Here is a 19,071-nt window from a genome sequence, read left to right as displayed (position 1 = left end):
ACTTTTATTGGTTGGGACGGATGGATTAAAAACCCTTTACTACTTTTTTGATGGAAGTTTGGTCCTTATGTCGAGAAGATCTAGATGTTAATTTTGTATCCTAGATCGGCATGTCACCTTGTAATTCTATACTTGTAATCTGGCCTCTAGCATTTTGCTAGTATGGTCTTTTATATTCAAATATATTTCTGCCGTTCAAAAATAGATAAATAAATAAATAAAATAGGGGAGAACTAGAAGTAGTGCGTGGAGGATTATGTATCCAGATGTAACACGGAGTAAAGAAAAAACAAAAGACAAATAATTAAATAATTAAAAAACACAATCATCATCAACATTAAACACAACACATACACTCATCTCCGATCTCTTCTTTAGCTGAAATCTTTTTTTTCTTTTTTTCACCCATTAAAATCTAACTCCACAGTATATATTTCTTTTTTCTTTTTCTTTTTTTTGTTTATTTACAGACCGCTTATATACTGTCTGATTTCTTCTGCTTATCATCCCTTCATTACACCACTGTTTATTTCCAATCCGTATCCACATCCAATCCAATTATTATAATAATATAGTAATAAATACTAATTATAATAATAATAATAATCATTATTTGATTGATTATTTTGTTTTCTCTGAGAAAAATAAAGAGAAAGAAAGAGATGGGAGTATGTGGATCGAAAGTAAAAGGATGTGTGCCTGTTGGATTACATCATCATCATCATCATCATAAAAAACATAAAGATAATATTAATAATAATAATAATAGTGAAATTGCACCTAAAATTAATAATAATAATAATAATGTTAGAAAAAAAAGAAGGAGACGAATTGGTAGGAAATCGAGTAATAAAGGTGATAGTAATGTAAATAAGTATGCAGGTAACCGGAATAATAAAGTCGATCCCGCTGCGATTTCTTCGAATTCGTTGGATCGTCGGTCGTATCGTAATCCTACATTTCTTCATGGTATTCAAACCTCCCCTAACTTTTTATATATATATATATTTGGTATATATATTGAAGTAGTGCTTATTATATGATTTATGAATATGTATGTATTGTTTTTTGTATATTTTATGTTGAACGATAAATGTTAGTTGTTAGCGGTTAGTAGTTAGCTTTCCCCAAGTTCGTTATTGAACGCTAATGCCAGGATTTGAACCCGAGACCTTTAGTGACGCAAAGGACTTCTTGACCAAGGGATCATTGGTGAATGAATGTATTGTTTGCATTTTGATAGAAGTGCTTATATCGTGTTGCGTTATATATATAAGTGTCTGGGTGGATTTTAGTTTATTTGTTTTTTAGGGAGAATAGGCACTTCTTTTATTAAAGATGCTGGATTGCTGCTTTATTTCAAATGCACTTTTTAAGCTGTAAGCATTTAAAAAATATGGAATCAAAAAGCACCCCACTTTACAAAAAAGGAAGAAGGATTTGATTAGTCATATAAGTACTTGTGTTTGGATTTAAGATGTTATTCCGTGACATCGTTTGACGCTTGAAAATTTACGTGCCCGTTTTAGAATGGAAAACGAGAGTATGAGATTGTGTTTGTAGGCTGCCGACCTCTCTTTTGTGTTTTCTGTTTTTTGTAGACTTGATATATGAATAATATGTAAGAAGAATTTGCTGTGAGAAATTAGAGACTCAAAGAAAGTTACGTTTCATTTCATTTCATTAAAGACAATGGCCAATATATATAGCCAAAATTGAGATAAGGCAGTTACTAACATCTCTCCACTCCTAAGTAACTTGCCATCGTGCCCCACTTCCCTTTTGATTCGGTCAAGAGTCACATACATGACATTCTTATCTCATGACATTCTAGACACATACTTTTCCTATCATTACTGATTACAAGACCAAATAAACTAGTAGCTACCTTAATTTAACTCCTAGACATAACTTGTAACATGACACAGCATACACTTAATTATAATGCGAAGGACACATACTAATTAAACAAACCACATGTAACTACTTCAAATATGTCAAGATTATCCAACTGTGTTGAATGGTACGATTATGAACATGCTTGAGTTAAGATAGTGGCAGACGAGCTTTTAATGGCAATAAAATGGACACACTTTGTAGATACCAAGCTTTGCTAAATACTTTAACTAATTAATATTTTCTTAAAATGAATGATCTTATTAGGAAATTCAGATACTTGGTATGATACTCCAGATGGGACCGATTCTGATGGTGATGAAGATTTCTACAGCACTCAAGATGGTAACAACTTATACTTTTAGTTTTTATCTATTTATATTTTAGTTTAGAAGTTAATGATCGATCATTGTTATATGTTTTGTGAACTTCAGTATAGTTGTGAAGTCATCTTTGAAACGATGTCAAGTTGATTTATTTGTTTATATTATTTGCACAGATATTATATCTCAAAACGGCTCTGTTAGTTCATCAGTAACTCCAAGATTTTCTGATCATGTCAACGGTGCTCCCTTTTACTCCGCCTCTAATTCACTAATAAAACCAAGTGAAGCACCGCCATCTTCCGTTGATGGAACATCTACTGTATACGGCAATGGGACACACAGTCTTGGAGTTCTACAAAATAATTGTCTTCCGTGTCTTACATGCACCACCTCCACAGATGTAAAGAGTAAATCGCCGTGCTCAAGCCCTCCAAGTGCGAAGAAGAAAGTTACTTCTATGCTTTCCTTTAAATGGAGGGAAAGCCAGTCCAATCTTTCAATGTGTAAGACTTGTATTCCATTACCATTCTCACTAGTAACTGAGCCAGGAAATATGTGAAGGGGGTGACATTTACTACTATTGATTTTATTTTTATTTTGGCCATGGCCGGGGAACTCGCGACTCGGACTCGGCTCGGTAAGGGGGTAGTCAAGAGTTTTTGGAGACTTAGGGAGTAATCGAGGTTAATCGGATCAAGAGTTTTATATATAAAAATAATAGTTTTTGAAATTACATGTAATACAAAATTAGAATTAAACTGAAAACTTCAACATAATACTTCAAAGTTCAGCTTAATTGTTTAGTAACATGAACATTATATGTACTTTAAAGTTCAAAAAAGTAAATACTATGTATTAGTTGATAGAATATTAGTTCAACAGAAAAATTGGTGACAAACACATATCATAACTTGGTACTAAAACAAGACTTAATATATAAAGTGACAATCTTACTAAAAAAAATTTTAAAAATGAAAAATATATTTTTAAAAATAATAAAATAATAATTGCCCATCTTTGACCCGAGTTGGCCGAACTTTACCTGTGTGGGTACGAGTTTTACCCTGCTGATCAAGTTTGTAGTCTGAGTCAAGCTAACTCGACCCGTCGGCCGAGTCAGCCGAGTCTTACAACAATGATTTTGATGGAGAACATTATTCATACTACGATATTACTGTATGATAAATTTGAACAGCTTTACAGCAATGGGATCCAATTCCACCTTCTGCAGGGTGGGGGATTTCTGAATGCTCTTACTAATTAAATATTTGGATGGGGTCAATTGCACTTCCTGATCCTGTTTCTGGCCTCTCCTTCAGTGCAAGTCTGTTTTGAACTACTTGTATGAAAAAAATTTATTTGTTTTATATTTCTTTTTTCAGTCTCTCCCAAAGCTGTGCTTCAAAGACCAATAGCGGGCTCTCAAGTTCCTTGCTGTCCTATTGACAAAAAAATGTCTGATTGCTGGTCACCACTTGAGCCAAGTACTTTTAAAGTCCGGGGACATAATTATATGAGGTATGAGATTGATTTAGATTCTCTATTTTTTAATACATGTGAAAAAATGTGCAGGTGTTGCTGGGTAATGGTTCAAAAATGGGTATATAGGTTGAAGTTGTTTTTCATTGATAACTACATTTTGTTTCTATATATGATTACAAAACTATGATACATATAATAATCTAAATGTTAGGATAAGTCAGATATAGAGGTTGTAAGCATTTGAACAACATCCAAGTTTTAAACTCTTCACCCATTGGACGTAGTTACTTTTGAGCTATTATTTATAAGGTCTACTCATTTGACCTATTAGAAATAGAATAGGAACCAAGCTGACCCATTACTAGATTGACTAGGAATTGCCCTTAATACTCATTTAATCATGTTATCTCAACATTTAAACTTTTCATATGGAGCCTGTTTTGGACGGTAAACTGTTAAGATCCCACATCGGGCAAGTATGGGATTGTTTGGTGGCTTATAAGTGTTGGTGTCTACGATTTTGCTGTTCAGGCGGTTCTTACTTACATGCTTTATGATCATCAATCTTTAAAGGCATCCCCTTTTCAAAAAAAATAAAATTTGTTAGTATTAGGAAATATTTCATTCTGCCTTATGTTCTCTCTTAAGTTTCTAATGAATATTTCAGTTAGCAAATTGCTGAGCCATGTTGGGAAATTTTGTTTCTGGAATCATTATTGTGTAATATTTTAATCCTAATAGTATACTGCTTCTATTTGGCAGAGATAAAAAGAAAGAGAACGCTTCAAATCTTGCTGCTTTCTACCCTATTGGCATGGATGTATTCTTATCTCCACGCAAAATTGATCATATTGCACGTCTTCTTGAACTTCCAACTGTTGAAACATCGGGAAAAGTCCCCTCTTTACTTATTGTAAATCTTCAGGTATATTTCCATCTGCTTTCTGCTACGTTTTGACAAGTTAAATGTACGATATTAGGACATCTTCTGTCATACTGCTTTCCTTTTCCGTAATGTAAGGAAAACACTAGCATCGTTCAATGTGGACATAATTTGGACAAACTTACAACTGGCTTAGTGTTTACTTTCCAATCTTTAACTTGCTAAAAAAAGTAGTTCTTGAAATAGAGACACCAGTCAAAGCATAGGTGGTAAAATGGGCAGGTCAACAACACACTTTTTTCAGCCTTTCCAGATTCCGTTAATAAATATATTCAACAATATTATATCAAAGCAATAAGTTAAATAGTGACTAATCTGTTTTTTATTAAAGCAATTTAAAAAGTTGTAAACATGGACAGTTTTTGATCCATTTGCATTCTAGTTGCCTTCTTTATTATTTCTGACCCAATTAGCAATAAAAACTCAAATTGACCAATTTTCCCATTACTTGGTTAAAATTGTCCTTTCTTACCCACTAGCTATGAACATAATCTAAATTACTGAATTGTCTATAATTAGTTCTCTCTCATTTTGATCAGATACCACTCTACCCCCCTGCACTATTTCAATCTGAATACGATGGAGAAGGAATGAGCTTCGTTTTTTACTTCAAGCTCTCCGAAAATTATGAGGATCTTCCACTCCATTTTCAAGAAAATATCAGGGTATGTGGTCACAGTTGATATTGGTATCTAATTATCTGTTCAAGTTTTACAGAATTGTTGTTTCATATTGCAACAGAAAATGATTGATGATGAGGTGGAACGGGTTAAAGGTTTTCCTGTCGATTCAATTGCACCGTGCAGGGAAAGATTAAAGATCTTGGGGCGAGTGACCAACTTAGAGGATCTTCAATTAAGTACAACGGAAAAGAAGCTGATGAATGCTTACAACGAAAAGCCTGTCCTTTCTCGTCCCCAACATGAATTCTATCTGGTAAGTCTTATGCTATTTAATCATTTGTACCAACACACGACCGGGTCATATTTACATTGTGCTTTCAACATAAATGTTTTGGTTTCCACGTCTTCATATGATACACCAAAAATAAATGACTGCTGATCATTAAGAAAAGTTGGGAGGAATTTGAGTAGTAGCCAAGTGATCCATATCGGAACTAAGTTGAACAAATATGAGATTGAGACATGTATTTTAGCCTATAGGGGTGGCACAAGTTATAGACTTGACCGACCAAGCAAGAAAACCAAATTCAGAACGGATCAAATAAGATATGTTCTGTTCGGTTCTTGTCGAGTCTAGAATTGAAATGGTTCTTCATCTACTTGCTAGTTGTTTCAAGCTTCAAAGTCGTCATTGTTTCATGTTTGTATTTTGTATGTAAAAAATGACCCCAAGGTCATATGTTACTTTGTGGTTCCTGTGGGCCATATCAGATTCCAAACTGGAACTGAACTGATTCTAAACCAGAACCAAATTAGTTCTTATTGGTCATCTGGGAGCTGCCTTTTTCTAATTTCAGTATCTGCTGTCTGAAAGTTATAGTAGAGATGTTTCGGTAATGAAAATTTATGGATTTGTCGATTATCAAAAATTTGACAGGGCGAAAATTACTTTGAGATCGATTTGGACATGCACAGATTTAGTTACATCTCTAGAAAAGGTTTTGGAGCATTTCAAGATCGGTTGAAGAATTGTACCCTCGATTTTGGCCTCACCATCCAGGTTGGTATTCTGAAACCATTTCTTTATATACATATTTAATGTTATTTCTTTTAGCCTAAAATTACATATCTCAAACAGGGCACCAAGGCTGAAGAATTGCCAGAATGCATTTTATGCTGCATCCATTTGAAAGAAATTAATTACAATAATTACAACCTCCTTGGACATTGAACCGGATTACATTTTGGCCCATAAAAGCTCAAGAGGGCCATGGATTATTTTATTTGCTACATGAGTATATTATAATAAAATTGGTATAGAGAATTATGTACAACTTCTAAGTTAGATTTTAGAATGCAGCTGATCGGAATAATGTTCAAGTTTTCTTTTTGATCTACGTAAGAGAATGGAGATGACAATATTAACGTATTGAATTTAGGTCATAGAGTCTAATGGGTAAAATAATGGTTATAGTAAATACATAAAATGTCATCAAACAAATCGACCATATGTTTATGTATTTTTGGGTATAAATTTTATTGATTAACTTTACATGAAGTAACTGAACTCTCGTTTATAATACAACATCAATACATACCTCAGATTCTGAATCGAAAGGTTTCTCAGAACTAATGCTATGTTCTTGAGTTTTTTTTTTTTAAAGGAAGGGGAAAGAAGAGAAGAGAGGTGAATGGAAAAGAAGGAGTGAATTTTCCTTTCTTCCAAAATCATCCCAAAAGTGGAAGGAAAAATTATAACCAAAATGTATTGATTTCTCCTTCCAACTCTTTTCTTTTCTTTTCTCTTCTTCTCTTTAACAAGACTCAAGAACACAAATATTTTAAAAATCCTTCATATTCTCTTCCTTTCTTTTCAACAAAAAACTCAAGAACACAGCATAAGCCCGAGGCTTAATAGATATCACTAACTACAGTTCTTAAACAAGACGATCAGTATGCAACAAAGCTGGAAACCAAAATGTTTTCCTTATTTTTCACGACCACATACTTTTACGATATAAGTTTGTTACAAGGTACATTCTTCCTAAATAATTTCTTCCGTTCGCTACATGTCTTGTCAAGTCCCAGCCAGTTTCAGAATGTTAAGAGTGCATACACCAATCCTGTACCATACCTATATATTAGGCCATTGCCTTTCTTGTGAATCATTTTAAATATGGTTTCACAGAAATTTTCTTTCATACGTTCAAAAAATCGATTTAATTAGAAAAATCAAGATTATGAGGATGTCTATTTATGAACTCGTAACTCTATCTCTCTCTCACACACATTATGTGATCCACACGTTTTTATCACAAATAGACGAGTTTCTTTTCTCAATTTAATAGCATTCATGTTCGTTTTATAAGCGAAAGTACCAATAATGCAAGTAAGAGTACCAATAGCATTTACGTCACATTGCATGACGTAGGTACATTTGTATTTAAATTTATTTTTAAAAAACCTTCACAATCATTTAGATGATATGTAGGAAATCTTGCTACATTTGGACCTCTCCCTCTTCAACTCACTCTAAGAACTCATGTACCTCATAACAATCAAGAAAGTTCAAATTTGTATGAATGAGTTTTTAGTCACATATATTTAAAATGAATTGTTGTATAGTTATACTTTATGCACTAACTAGTCAAGTGAATCAATATATTACACATTATAAAGTTCATACATGAAAATTGCAAATTTCAAAGTTTTGTGCCTATTAAATACCAGTAATTGGGTCCAGTCGAGAGTCGGGTTTGTATTTGTACACTCTAAGGCCGGTCCTTATAGGCCGTTTTCCGTGCGTCTCTCGAGCGTCCGACGCGGTGCCGGGTGTAGACGCTGGTAGCACGGCTGCGTCTAAGCCGGCATCTGTTTGGTGGCGTGGCGTCTAGAATCGAACACACGTCTGGTGTGTGTGTGTGGGGTCCGATCAACGGCTCCTTTGATGAAAATTAAAAAAAAAAAACATTTTTTTCAAATATTTTTAAAAGGTAACGGCTAGTTTGATTTTTTTTTCCCTTCTCCTATATATACCACTATCACACAACCATTTTATATCACACTATCAAACATACATACTCTACTCATTTTCAAAGCATTTCATTCACAAAAAAAATGTCCAATTCATCAGCATCCTCCTCTTCTAGCTCTGATTACGAAGCAACAGAATACGAATCAATCAATCGAGCTGTTTCACAGATGAATGCAATTTTCAATCCTGAGGCAATAACCGCTTGTCTTAACGTTATCTTTGACGAAGAAGAAAACGAGAGCCAAGCAGCTTCAAGTTCTTCAGCACCCAAGTTGACTAGAAGGGTGATCAATCGAGATCACCTTGGTGCTGCAAAACTTTTATACGATCATTACTTTGAGCCTAACTGCACCTACCCACCCGACATGTTCCGTAGAAGGTTTAGAATGCTAAAGGAAATGTTTCTCCGCATAGCGCGAGATATACACTCCTTTAACAGCGTTCAACCGCTACCGAAACATTTTCAGTTTTTCCACAAAGCGCCGACGGATGCTTCTAGTCGTCCTGGTTTTAATATTTTCCAGAAATGTACCTCTGCAATACGCCAGTTAGCGTATAGCTATAAGGCTGATGCTTTTGACGAGTACTTGCAAATGGCGCAAGATACTGGGTACCAATGTTTAGATGCTTTTTGCAAGTGTGTGATACACTTGTATCAAGAAGAGTACTTGAGAAAGCCAACAGAAGTAGATATCCAGCGGATAACTGCTAAACATGAGCAGGTTCATGGTTTTCCGGGTATGCTTGGTAGCATAGATTGTATGCATCGGGGGTGGAGGAACTGTCCGGTGGCATGGCAAGGGCAATACACTCGAGGCGACAAGGGCCATCCCACAATCATGCTTGATCTGGCATGCTTACTTTGGCCCTGCTGGTTCGAACAACGACATCAACGTTCTCAACGAGTCAGATTTGTTCGACGATTTACTTCAGGACAGGGTTCCTAAAGTAGAATTTTCGGTAAATGGCCGCCATTTTGGAAAGGGATATTACCTAGCAGATGGTATTTATCCTGAATGGGCCACTCTTGTCAAGTCTTTCAAGTGCCCGATGGAGTCGAAAACCACCAAGTTCAAGAGATACCAAGAAGCTGCAAGGAAGGATGTCGAGCGAGCATTCGGGGTTCTTCAAGGTCGTTGGCAGATTGTTGAGCAACAAGCCCGAGCCTACAGTGTAAACAAGATAAAACGTATCATGTTATGTTGTGTGATTCTACACAACATGATCGTTGAAGATAACGGGCGCGCAATCACAGCGTTTGAAGAAGAGTTGATAGCTAATATTGTCCTCCCAACTCGCACGTGGGATGAAAGGTGTTCAACACAGCTTCGTATGTACGGGGAGTTACGCGATAGAAAGACTAATCATGAACTCCGCAATGCTCTGATTGAACATGTTTGGAACCTCCCGGAACGCGGCCGTCAACGTTGATTCGTAGTACTTTATTTTTCACAATTTATGTTTTTTAGTTTAATTTTTAAGTTTTAAAATAAATGTAATCTGTTTTATTTTTATTTTTTTTAATTATTGTAATGTGTTTTAATAATATAATGTGTTTTAATTTTAATAAAATGGGTATGTTTAGTTTTGTGAAAAATGAAAATGAAATAATATAATAATGGATGAATAATGTTAGAAGTGGGGGTTATAAGTAGGGTTGTGTTTAGAGGAGAGAGAAACTAATGAATAGTGTTAGACGTGGGTTAGACGTTATTCCTTACAAGGAAGGGCTAAGGCTTCGCTTACAAATTTAGATGAATTTTGATATGATCAACCTCGACGTAAGGAAAGCAATATTTAAATACGAGTATTTACTAGTTTAAATATTTGATTTTTCTTAGTATATTAGTAATGATAATGATAATGCCGTTAAAAAAAAATAATATTAGTAATGATAATGATAATGATACGTTGTTTTGATGGTATCTGTAAATTGTAACGTTCCAACCCAATCCGACCGGTTTGAACTTTTTCCCGACTCAATTCACTTGTTTATTTGCCACATCATGACTAAACAAAGTTCAACTCTAATGATTTAAATCCTGGATTTGCCATTGCTATATACACAGCGCCAAATTATATAAAAAGAGAGTTACCATAACATCGATGTTATTACAAACCCAATTAAAATCCTATAAATTGTCAAAAGACAGAAAGAAAAAAAAATTTTGCCGAAAGAACTTCGAATCATTTCTTAAAAATTGATATGTTTATCGTTCATCCACGAGTACATCCTGTCGTCAAATTCACCTAGACATCGATCGATACATGTCATTAGCATGTTACCGAACCGGACAAAATGACATATTTGTCTTGTGATTACCATCAACTTATTAGTGAACCATTGAAAAACAAACCGTGATAAAACGTGCCCTAAAAATCTTTGTGCACAATACGATGGCATACTATCATCTCATAGAGGATTGAAGACCCATACATTTCGTAAAAATGGAAGACAAGCGAGTCCAATGGTTCTTTTGATGTCTAGACGCAGAAGAAGTCAGTGTCGAAACAAAGCTATTAGCCTTCATGGTTTTCTTTGGAGCTGTTAACCTTACAGAAGGGCGCGAAGGTTCTTTGAACCCGACCCTTTCTTGTGGGCTTCTAGTGGTGTTGGCCGCGTACAATTCACCAGACCTTTGGTGACTAATAGCGAAACGATTATCCCAGGTGCGGCCAGAGGAGCCTTGCCTTCGAAACGAATATGATGATCTTTCTAAGGTGTTCATGTGGTAACTTAATACTCAGTTTTTTTTACCTTAACATGTGATATGATGTTGTTTTTGTCTAAAATGGACATCTGTGTTTCTAAACTGCTTTTAAGCTACTTTTTCGCTAACGACTGGTCAATAGTTTTTTGGTTGTTATTTGTTTGTGGACAAAAATGAACATAAAGTTTAGATTGATCTACTTTTGATTTAGTCGATCAAAAATTAACCATAGATAATTAGATCCAATTATATTGTGTTCAGTATTCATTTTTAGGAGAACGTAATATAGCTACATAATATATTTCTCAACTAAGAAAACGTAAATATTTTTGAAAAAATAACAATTTATTTTATCAGGAAAAGATAACATTTTTTATTTGAATTTAGAGAATGTAACATAATATTTAAATATTTTGGAAAAAAAAAATCAAAAATAGAAAACATACATATTCAATTTGAGTCCTATACTCCTATCAAGTTCAAATTCGGTTCGGCTTGTTGACAGACATAAGACCACCTTTATTGGTGAACTTTAATCTAGATCGTTTATTAAATTATAAAATATGAAAGAGCCTCACGATCTATAACAATTCAGTCTCCAAAACAATCTATATGTTTCATAGTTTGTTACATCATCATCACCACATGACAACTTTTCAATTGTGAAGTTTTTATATTACTTTATTCTATATAATTATTTATAAGTCTTATTAGTTTTTCTTTAATATCTTATATTTTATAACTTCTATTAAAAATATAAAAACATAGTATTCTTTATTTTTCAGTTGCGAACATTTTTGACATAAATTTTATTAAAAACGGAGCTATTTAAAAAAACGTATTTTTTTTTATAAAACTATTTGATTTTGATTTTTGAAACAAAATAAGAATATTACTTTTATAATTTTATCTAACTTTTATATGTACATATTTATTACCTTTTTTATTTATTACACCTATCTATTTTATTTAAAGCTTTTTATATATAAGAACTTTTATCTAATTTTTCATTTCATATTTTCTTTATGGATCATTCGTTTTCAAATATTTACTTGAATTTTGAAGATTCTTCCAATACCCAAAACAATGGTAACTCTTTGTTTTTTTCAAATTCGAGTCAATATCCTGTTAATGGAATTCCTCAAAAACAATCACAATTTCCTGTCAATGAAATTCATCAAAAACAATCACGAACCACTAAATGGGAGGTTGAGGAAGATGTTGCATTAATGTCGGCATGGTGTATGGTTAGTGAAGATTCTACTTGTGGCAAAAACCAAAAAAAATCTTCAATGTGGGCAAGTATAAAGAAAATATATGATGCAGCTCAAGCCGAAAATCCAGAAAAAATTGGCGAGAGGAATGAATCTCAAATGAAAGGTCGTTTTAAACGACTTAATGAAAGTGTCTAAAAGTGGGCTTCAACGTACCGGGAAGCATATCGTCAAAGAAGAAGCGGGATGAGCCAGGTAGATATTGAGAGTGAAGCTCATAAATTTTATGAGCAGCAATGTGGTCACAAGTTTACAGACTTGGTTTTTTTTAATCAAGTTATGTGTAAACATCAAAAGTGGGATTTACAGTTGCATCATGACACAACACGTTTGCGTCGTGAATTTGATGAAGGTAATGAAGAAAGTGGTAGTAGTACGAAAAGATCAAGGACCACCGATGAAGGGGACTATTCCAATCCCGAAACGCCAAATAGTGTTCCTTCAACCATTCAACGTCCGATAAGTAGAGATGGTGATAAAAAGAAAAGGGGGAAAGTTAAAGTTAGTGAGTTTGTTGAAGAACTTCGTGCATTAAGGCTTACTAGAGAAACTGAAGTTGAAGTCATGAAAAAGAAAATCGAGATCGACCAACAAAAAGAAAAAAAAAAAAGATGAACGGGAGCAAAAAAGAGCGGAACGAGAGCTAAATAATATATTTTTTTAATTTACTAAATTTGTATTTTTTTTTTTAATTATTTTTTGTGATATTTTAGGTGACTATCATAAAAGTAATTTATTTATTTTAGATTATAACAAAAATTTTTAATATTATAAAGTAATAAATCATTTTAATATAATAAAAAATTGGTTTAAGTTGGGTTGTGAATAGGAGTGAAAATTTGAGTTAGATTGGGTTGTATAAGTGAAAGAGAAAAAAATTAATTTTTAATTGAAAATTGGGTTGGATTGGTTCACTGACGTGGGTAGTCTAAGTGCAATCTCCCTAGACGGCTAGACCAAACATAATAAAGTACGAGTATTAAAGTTCAAGCCTATTACTAAATACTAATAATTCAAATACAAAATATAATTGGGCTTTGCTAATAGTTCTTCTAAAATCCAATATAAACAAGCGAGTCCATCTCTAGTTTTTTTTTAACAACAAATTTCATAAAGCCTTCTGGCAAAATGCTGAAAATATCAACATTTACATAAAATAGCCAAATAGGCTGGGCTAATACACCATATTGGCGAAACAAAACTATATTTATGTTTTTAGCTTTAACCATGAATAAGAAAAGGCTATTAGTTTATTTATTTTTTCGAAAGAAAAGACGACATTCAAAAAATGCGACCCATACCGTGAATTAAACCTCCACTCAAATCAAAATCAACAATGACGACAAAGTTAGGAGCCCCATGAGATCAACATACATTTTCTTATTAACAACAAGTTAGTACTTGGTGGTTAACAGTTAACATTCGAGACATCACAGTAATAACTAATTGGGCTTGGGCAGTATACGGAGCTCGAACCGCGCATACCTAAGATGAAACTTATGACTCTCGAAAACCCCCCTAATAATTTACTGCTACAAATATAAGAAATAGGATTCGAACCCAATAGTGATAATGCAACAACAACAATTGTACCTAATTTTTACTCGAAGTTTTACCTCGGCTTAAGATAGTGAGTAAAAACCCGTTTAACCTGCTAAATGAGTAAAAAGAATGGCTCGCGACATTCATATGTAGTACAATGCTTTCCTTTATTAAAAAATAACCTACTCAATAGGAGGAAACCCATGTGCTATGCAGAGGAAAAGACTGAGAGGTGTTTGGTAAGAAAATGTTGGTCAAAGAAGGAATCATGGCACCAGAAAATTCGCTTTAATGTTTAATCCTACGTACAAAACATATATCTCCAAAAATGTAGTAAACAATAACACTAACAATAACAATATGACATGACACAACCTTTGACTACAATAACACAACTACATGATATGAGACATTTAGCTAACTACCATTCAAACCATTAAAATCTGTTTTATATCTGTATTATTGTTCATCATTTAATTAAATACTGTATTATTATATAATTGCAATAATAACAAAATATTTAATCATTTTGATGGCATAGTAAGATAAAAATCATATAGATAAAGAAACTGCTTCCAAATGAAATTAAATATAAAAATATATGTACATACGAAATTCATTTTCATAATATTATTCCATCGTGCCAGTCGCATTGAAAATAAAAATGCCCAAATAATATTGTAAAAACTGAAGCATAGAGACCAAAACTGATCCAAACTCCATAAAAAAAGGGAACATCAAATTTACCTTTGACCAATTGACTAACTTCCATTTTCAACAACTTTTACCGCCTGAACTTCATCAGTTTTCACCGCAGTCGAATCCTTGTTTTTACTCTCCTCTTCTTCAATCTTCAATTTCTTCACCCTCTCTTCCTCTTTAGTCTTCTCCAAAGCTTCAATCAAACTCATCAAACACCCTTCAGCATCGGGAGGACTAGTTTTCGGCATCAAATTTTCGGCAACATCAGCCGGAGTTATTTCAACTTCGTCCAACAACTTTCTCACCTTGTCAAACAATTCATGTGTTTCCAGATACAAATAATTATTCGCCAACACCTTAAACGCCTCGTACTCACAATACGATAATTCGATATGTTTGTCCATTCTCCCTCGCCTTATCAACGCAGGATCAAGTTTTTCAACATGATTTGTTGTAAACACAATTATCCTATCTCCCCCACAAGCGGACCATAACCCGTCTACAAAATTCAACAACCCGGATAACGTAACTTTACTAGTTTTCGACTCGTTTCCCTCACCCGGTTTTTTTTCAATACTATTATTACTCTTTTCTTCATTATCCCCATCTTCTTTATTTTCTTTTTTTCTTTGACCCGTTACATCCATTGAACAATCGATATCTTCAATAACAATTATCGACTTACTTGATGTTTCGATCAATAATCTTCTTAACTCAGTATTATCTTTTACCGCAGTTAATTCCAGATCATATATATCATAACTTAAAAAATTCGCCATAGCGGCTATCATAGTGGATTTACCCGTCCCGGGTGGACCGTACAGTAAATAACCACGTTTCCACGCTCGACCGATGCGATTATAAAACTCTTCCGCGTTAGTAAAAGTCGATAAATCGTCGATAATTTGTTTTTTTTTAACGGGATCCATAGCTAAAGTTTGAAATGAAGCAGGGTGTTCAAAAACCACGTGGCTCCATTGTGAGCCATTATTAGTATAAAGTTTTCGTAATCTGTTGCGGATTTTAATTTCCTTTCCTTCTTTCAACACATGGTTTAAGTAATCCCCAACGATAATTTCACGATATCGTTTATGAAACGTGAGCCGATAATATCGTTTTTCGTCGGTATTTGGATAAAATGAAAACTGTTGAGTTTTCATTATGTTTTTACCGGACGACCAATACACTTTGATTCCTTTGTAATCATCGGAGACTTCTTCGTGGTCGTCCATGGAGAGGGATAGTGGTTGGGTGTTGTTTTTGATGACGTCAGCTTTGAGGCGTTTGGCTTGCGATGATGACGTCTTGCTGAGGTAGGTCTCGATGGCGGAATAGGCTTCGCTTCGTTTGAAACGTTCGCCGGTGAATTCGTTGAAGGTGATTTGGATGTAAGGGTAGAAAAGAGTTAAGAAACGTTGAGAGTATTTTTCAATAAAGTTGCGAATGTTGTACGGAAAGTATTGTTGGATAATGGCCCAAATAAACATCACACTTGCAACAACGGACCCTAATTGGCCTAACATGTTCCCCATGGCTAAATTGTTGTTCATGTTTTGGTAATTTGGTTAGTTTTTGTGTTTGTGTGTGTTTTGATTTTGTGTGTGTTTGGTGTGTGGTGATTTTGGGGATGAATTGAATTGAATTGATTGGTTTTGTTGTATAAATAAAATGTTAATATAAAGATAAAGAAATTTGTGAATTTTTGTTTTGTCTTAATTTGGGGGCCGGTGGAGTGGGTTGGGTTGGGTTGGGTTTGAATTGGATATTATTACCTACGTGTTTTGTTTTGTTTTCTTTTTCCTTGCTCAAGAAGGTTATGACCTGATGAAGTCGTTGCTTGTTTTGTTGTAAGTTCACATGGACCGTTGGTTCTCAATTTGGACTTTTCCTCTTTGCATTTTCATAGGTGTAGATGGATTCTTGTGAAAACCATGTTAAGTAGTGACGACTGACGAGAACTATAATCGAAAGTAACTTAATGATCAGAAGACTTGTAACTTGTTGATAACAATAAATCTTTGTTTCAAATCACACTAAGGGTGGAGGGAGCCGAAAGACTCAGCCTTTTCATCTCCCTTCAAATAACCAATCAAATTACTCCACCTTATTTCAACCCTCCAACCTTTTTTCAACTTTTTTTAGTGGCAACCGAAACTCCCAACCTTTTTTTCACATTTTAATAATTTATCCTTAACATTATAGACTTTACATAACTAACCCTTTTTAATTTATATCTTTTATTAATAACCAAATATTACATAACATTTAAAAACATTACATTTTAAAAGTAAAAAACACACACGTACGTAATAAAAACACACAATGCATAACTTAAAAAAAAAACATAACTACTCTTCATTCTCATCATCGTTGATTGACATATTTCCTAATCCACGGTAAGCGCGTTCTTTGAGCCACTACTTGTCGTGTTCCGGGCATTTGACTTCATCCGTTGTTTTGTCTTCCCCGCAATTGTCGTGGTACGATTCGGCCCAAGTGCATTGGTCACCCAACGTGTGACCCGCCTGAAAAACATCATTGACCACCCCCTTGACCCTCTTGATCTTATCCTGCAGAAACAAAGAATATGTCTCTTCGTGCTTCGAGACCTTGCAGCCTGGTGCTTCTATAATACCAACATGTTGCTCGCATTGTCGTCTTTTCTTGCGTAGGTAACCTAGGACCCTGGAGAGATCAGTTTGAAGAAGGGTGTCCTTTTTGATATCGGCCATGATTCGTGTTTTCATCTCATCTTCGGTCAGATGAGGTCGGTGACCATTGTGTTTTGATGATGAGGACGCCATTTGGTTAGAATGAGTGAGTGACTTTGTAAAAGAATGAAATCTAGAGTTGTTGATGAATCTAAATTGTGCTGTAAGTTTCTATTTATAGAGTGACAATTCAGGTAGCCGTTCAAGGACTATATGTGTAAATGTTTTTGAATTTTTGGTTGTTTAAGGGACTGAAAGTGTAAATATTTTGAATTCAAACGTTACAGGGACTAATGGTGTAAATATTTTGAATTTTGAACGTTGGAGGAGCATCTTTGTAATCTACCTATAAATACTGGGACCTTATAAAAGATTTCAGATCAAAACTCAAACTTCTATATATCTGAAATGGCTTCTTCATCAAATGCCCCTAACCGAAAACCACCAATGACTGTCGATCAAGTGAATGACAGTATCATGGCTGATATCCTCGACCACCGAATGTTCAAAGAGGAACTTGTTGTCGTTGGTCGAAAACTAAAGGCGAAGAGGCAATGGGTGTAAAAAAGAAATCGATTATATACAAACCGGGCATTTTACTAATCTTGAGTGTCAATACTTTACTTATTTGCAGGGTAAGATCGACAAGATTGAAAAAACTATGGAAGAACTTGCTGATGCTGTCATCAACTTGAACCATTTGATCATAAATGCCGAAGCAGTTTACGAACAAAAAAAATAAGTGTTTAATATGTTGTAATATTAAGTACTTTTAAATTCGTTTAAGTAGTTTTAATTATGTTGTAATGTACTATTTTAATAAATAAAATGTCATTTTAGGAATTTATATGGAGTGTGTGTTGTGTTTTTAGAAGTTTAGATGGGTAATATAAATAAGAAAATTAAAAAAAAATAACTTTCATCAACTTGTCACTTTAGGTCCCTGGTTCCATCTTTCTTCCACCTTTAGTCCTCCCCCCCCCCCCCCCCCGGCAACGGTCACTATAGGTTTCAAATTTTGGCACCTTTAGTCCCTAATGACCACGCCTTCTTCAACCTCTCGCGAGCTCCTAGCTCGCGCCCTGCAGCTCGCTTCCATCTCGCGCAGGTGGCAACCGGAACTCGCTCGAACCTCCGCAGCTCGCTTCCATCTCGCAGCCATCTCCCCTTCGGCTCCCTCCCCCTAAGTAAACAATCACAACCCAAAAATATACAGGGTGGGTCATGTACATTAATTCGTAACCTAAATAAGAAAGGCCTCATTTGTTCATTTATTTATCTTCGTGAGTTGCAACCATAAAAAATTATTAATTTTGTTGGTTAAAGTTATACTGTTAAGGTATTCTTCCGTTCTATGTGTCAACTATAAGATTGCGTTTGTTTCACAGATTTTGAGGTAATCTGACGGAATTTTAATCCTTAGCGTGTTTAGTTGTTCAAATATAAAGGAATTTCGTTCCGTTGGAATGTAGATATTATCTCATTTAATTGAATCTCTGTTTCTTAAGGGTGGCCGTAGAATTTCCATTCAATGGACCATTTGAATCTTCAAAAAGATAAAAAAGTACTTCGTTAAATTTTAGTTCCTAATATTCCTTTTAAAAATACTATGCGAACCAAACATACCCTAAGCGTTAATATAAACATATGCTAAGCCTTTATATAGTTTTATAAAATAGGCATGTCATCTATTCTATTTAGTATATAAACTTACATCCATTATGCATACAATAATATAAAACTATAAAAATGAGCTAAATGTTGAATTATGAACAGGTTTGTAATTCTAGACTCACATCATCTTACACTTTTTCTCCACATAAAAAT

At 34.3% G+C, this 19,071-nt stretch overlaps 3 protein-coding genes across 3 annotated transcripts; 2 read left to right on the top strand and 1 right to left on the bottom strand.

Moving 5' to 3' along the window:
- The first annotated feature begins 376 nt into the window (after window positions 1-376).
- LOC122587412 lies at window positions 377-6,667 on the top strand. Its single transcript, XM_043759575.1, has 9 exons — window positions 377-969; window positions 2,164-2,241; window positions 2,396-2,725; window positions 3,605-3,740; window positions 4,467-4,629; window positions 5,187-5,312; window positions 5,389-5,583; window positions 6,208-6,330; window positions 6,409-6,667. The coding sequence occupies exons 1-9, from the start codon at window positions 663-665 to the stop codon at window positions 6,499-6,501; spliced, it is 1,551 nt and encodes a 516-aa protein (XP_043615510.1). The 5' UTR covers window positions 377-662; the 3' UTR covers window positions 6,502-6,667.
- Window positions 6,668-8,387: 1,720 nt separating this feature from the next.
- On the top strand, window positions 8,388-9,735 carry LOC122587581. The gene is made up of 2 exons (XM_043759761.1): window positions 8,388-9,155; window positions 9,238-9,735. Exons 1-2 carry the CDS (start codon window positions 8,388-8,390, stop codon window positions 9,733-9,735), a joined length of 1,266 nt encoding a protein of 421 aa, XP_043615696.1.
- A 4,651-nt stretch (window positions 9,736-14,386) lies between these two features.
- On the bottom strand, window positions 14,387-16,151 carry LOC122586931 (AAA-ATPase ASD, mitochondrial-like). The gene has a single exon (XM_043758961.1). The coding sequence runs from the start codon at window positions 16,081-16,083 to the stop codon at window positions 14,593-14,595; it is 1,491 nt and encodes a 496-aa protein (XP_043614896.1). The 5' UTR covers window positions 16,084-16,151; the 3' UTR covers window positions 14,387-14,592.
- Between the last annotated feature and the right edge of the window lie 2,920 nt (window positions 16,152-19,071).

The sequence above is a fragment of the Erigeron canadensis genome, chromosome 2 (genome assembly GCF_010389155.1).
Source record: "Erigeron canadensis isolate Cc75 chromosome 2, C_canadensis_v1, whole genome shotgun sequence".
Lineage (NCBI taxonomy): Eukaryota > Viridiplantae > Streptophyta > Magnoliopsida > Asterales > Asteraceae > Erigeron > Erigeron canadensis.
This window is presented reverse-complemented; position numbering and strand designations above follow the sequence as displayed.

What these genes read in the sequence shown, in the direction of transcription:
- LOC122587581 (XM_043759761.1), top strand. Translation starts at nt 8,388, where the DNA reads ATGTCCAATTCATCAGCATCCTCCTCTTCTAGCTCTGATTACGAAGCA. An exon ending in CCACAATCATGCTTGATCTG is followed by an intron (nt 9,156 to 9,237) that starts GCATGCTTACTT and finishes GATTTACTTCAG; the next exon opens with GACAGGGTTCCTAAAGTAGA.
- LOC122586931 (XM_043758961.1), bottom strand. Translation starts at nt 16,083, where the DNA reads ATGAACAACAATTTAGCCATGGGGAACATGTTAGGCCAATTAGGGTCC.
- LOC122587412 (XM_043759575.1), top strand. Translation starts at nt 663, where the DNA reads ATGGGAGTATGTGGATCGAAAGTAAAAGGATGTGTGCCTGTTGGATTA. An exon ending in TTTCTACAGCACTCAAGATG is followed by an intron (nt 2,242 to 2,395) that starts GTAACAACTTAT and finishes TTATTTGCACAG; the next exon opens with ATATTATATCTCAAAACGGC. An exon ending in ATTTTGGCCTCACCATCCAG is followed by an intron (nt 6,331 to 6,408) that starts GTTGGTATTCTG and finishes TATCTCAAACAG; the next exon opens with GGCACCAAGGCTGAAGAATT.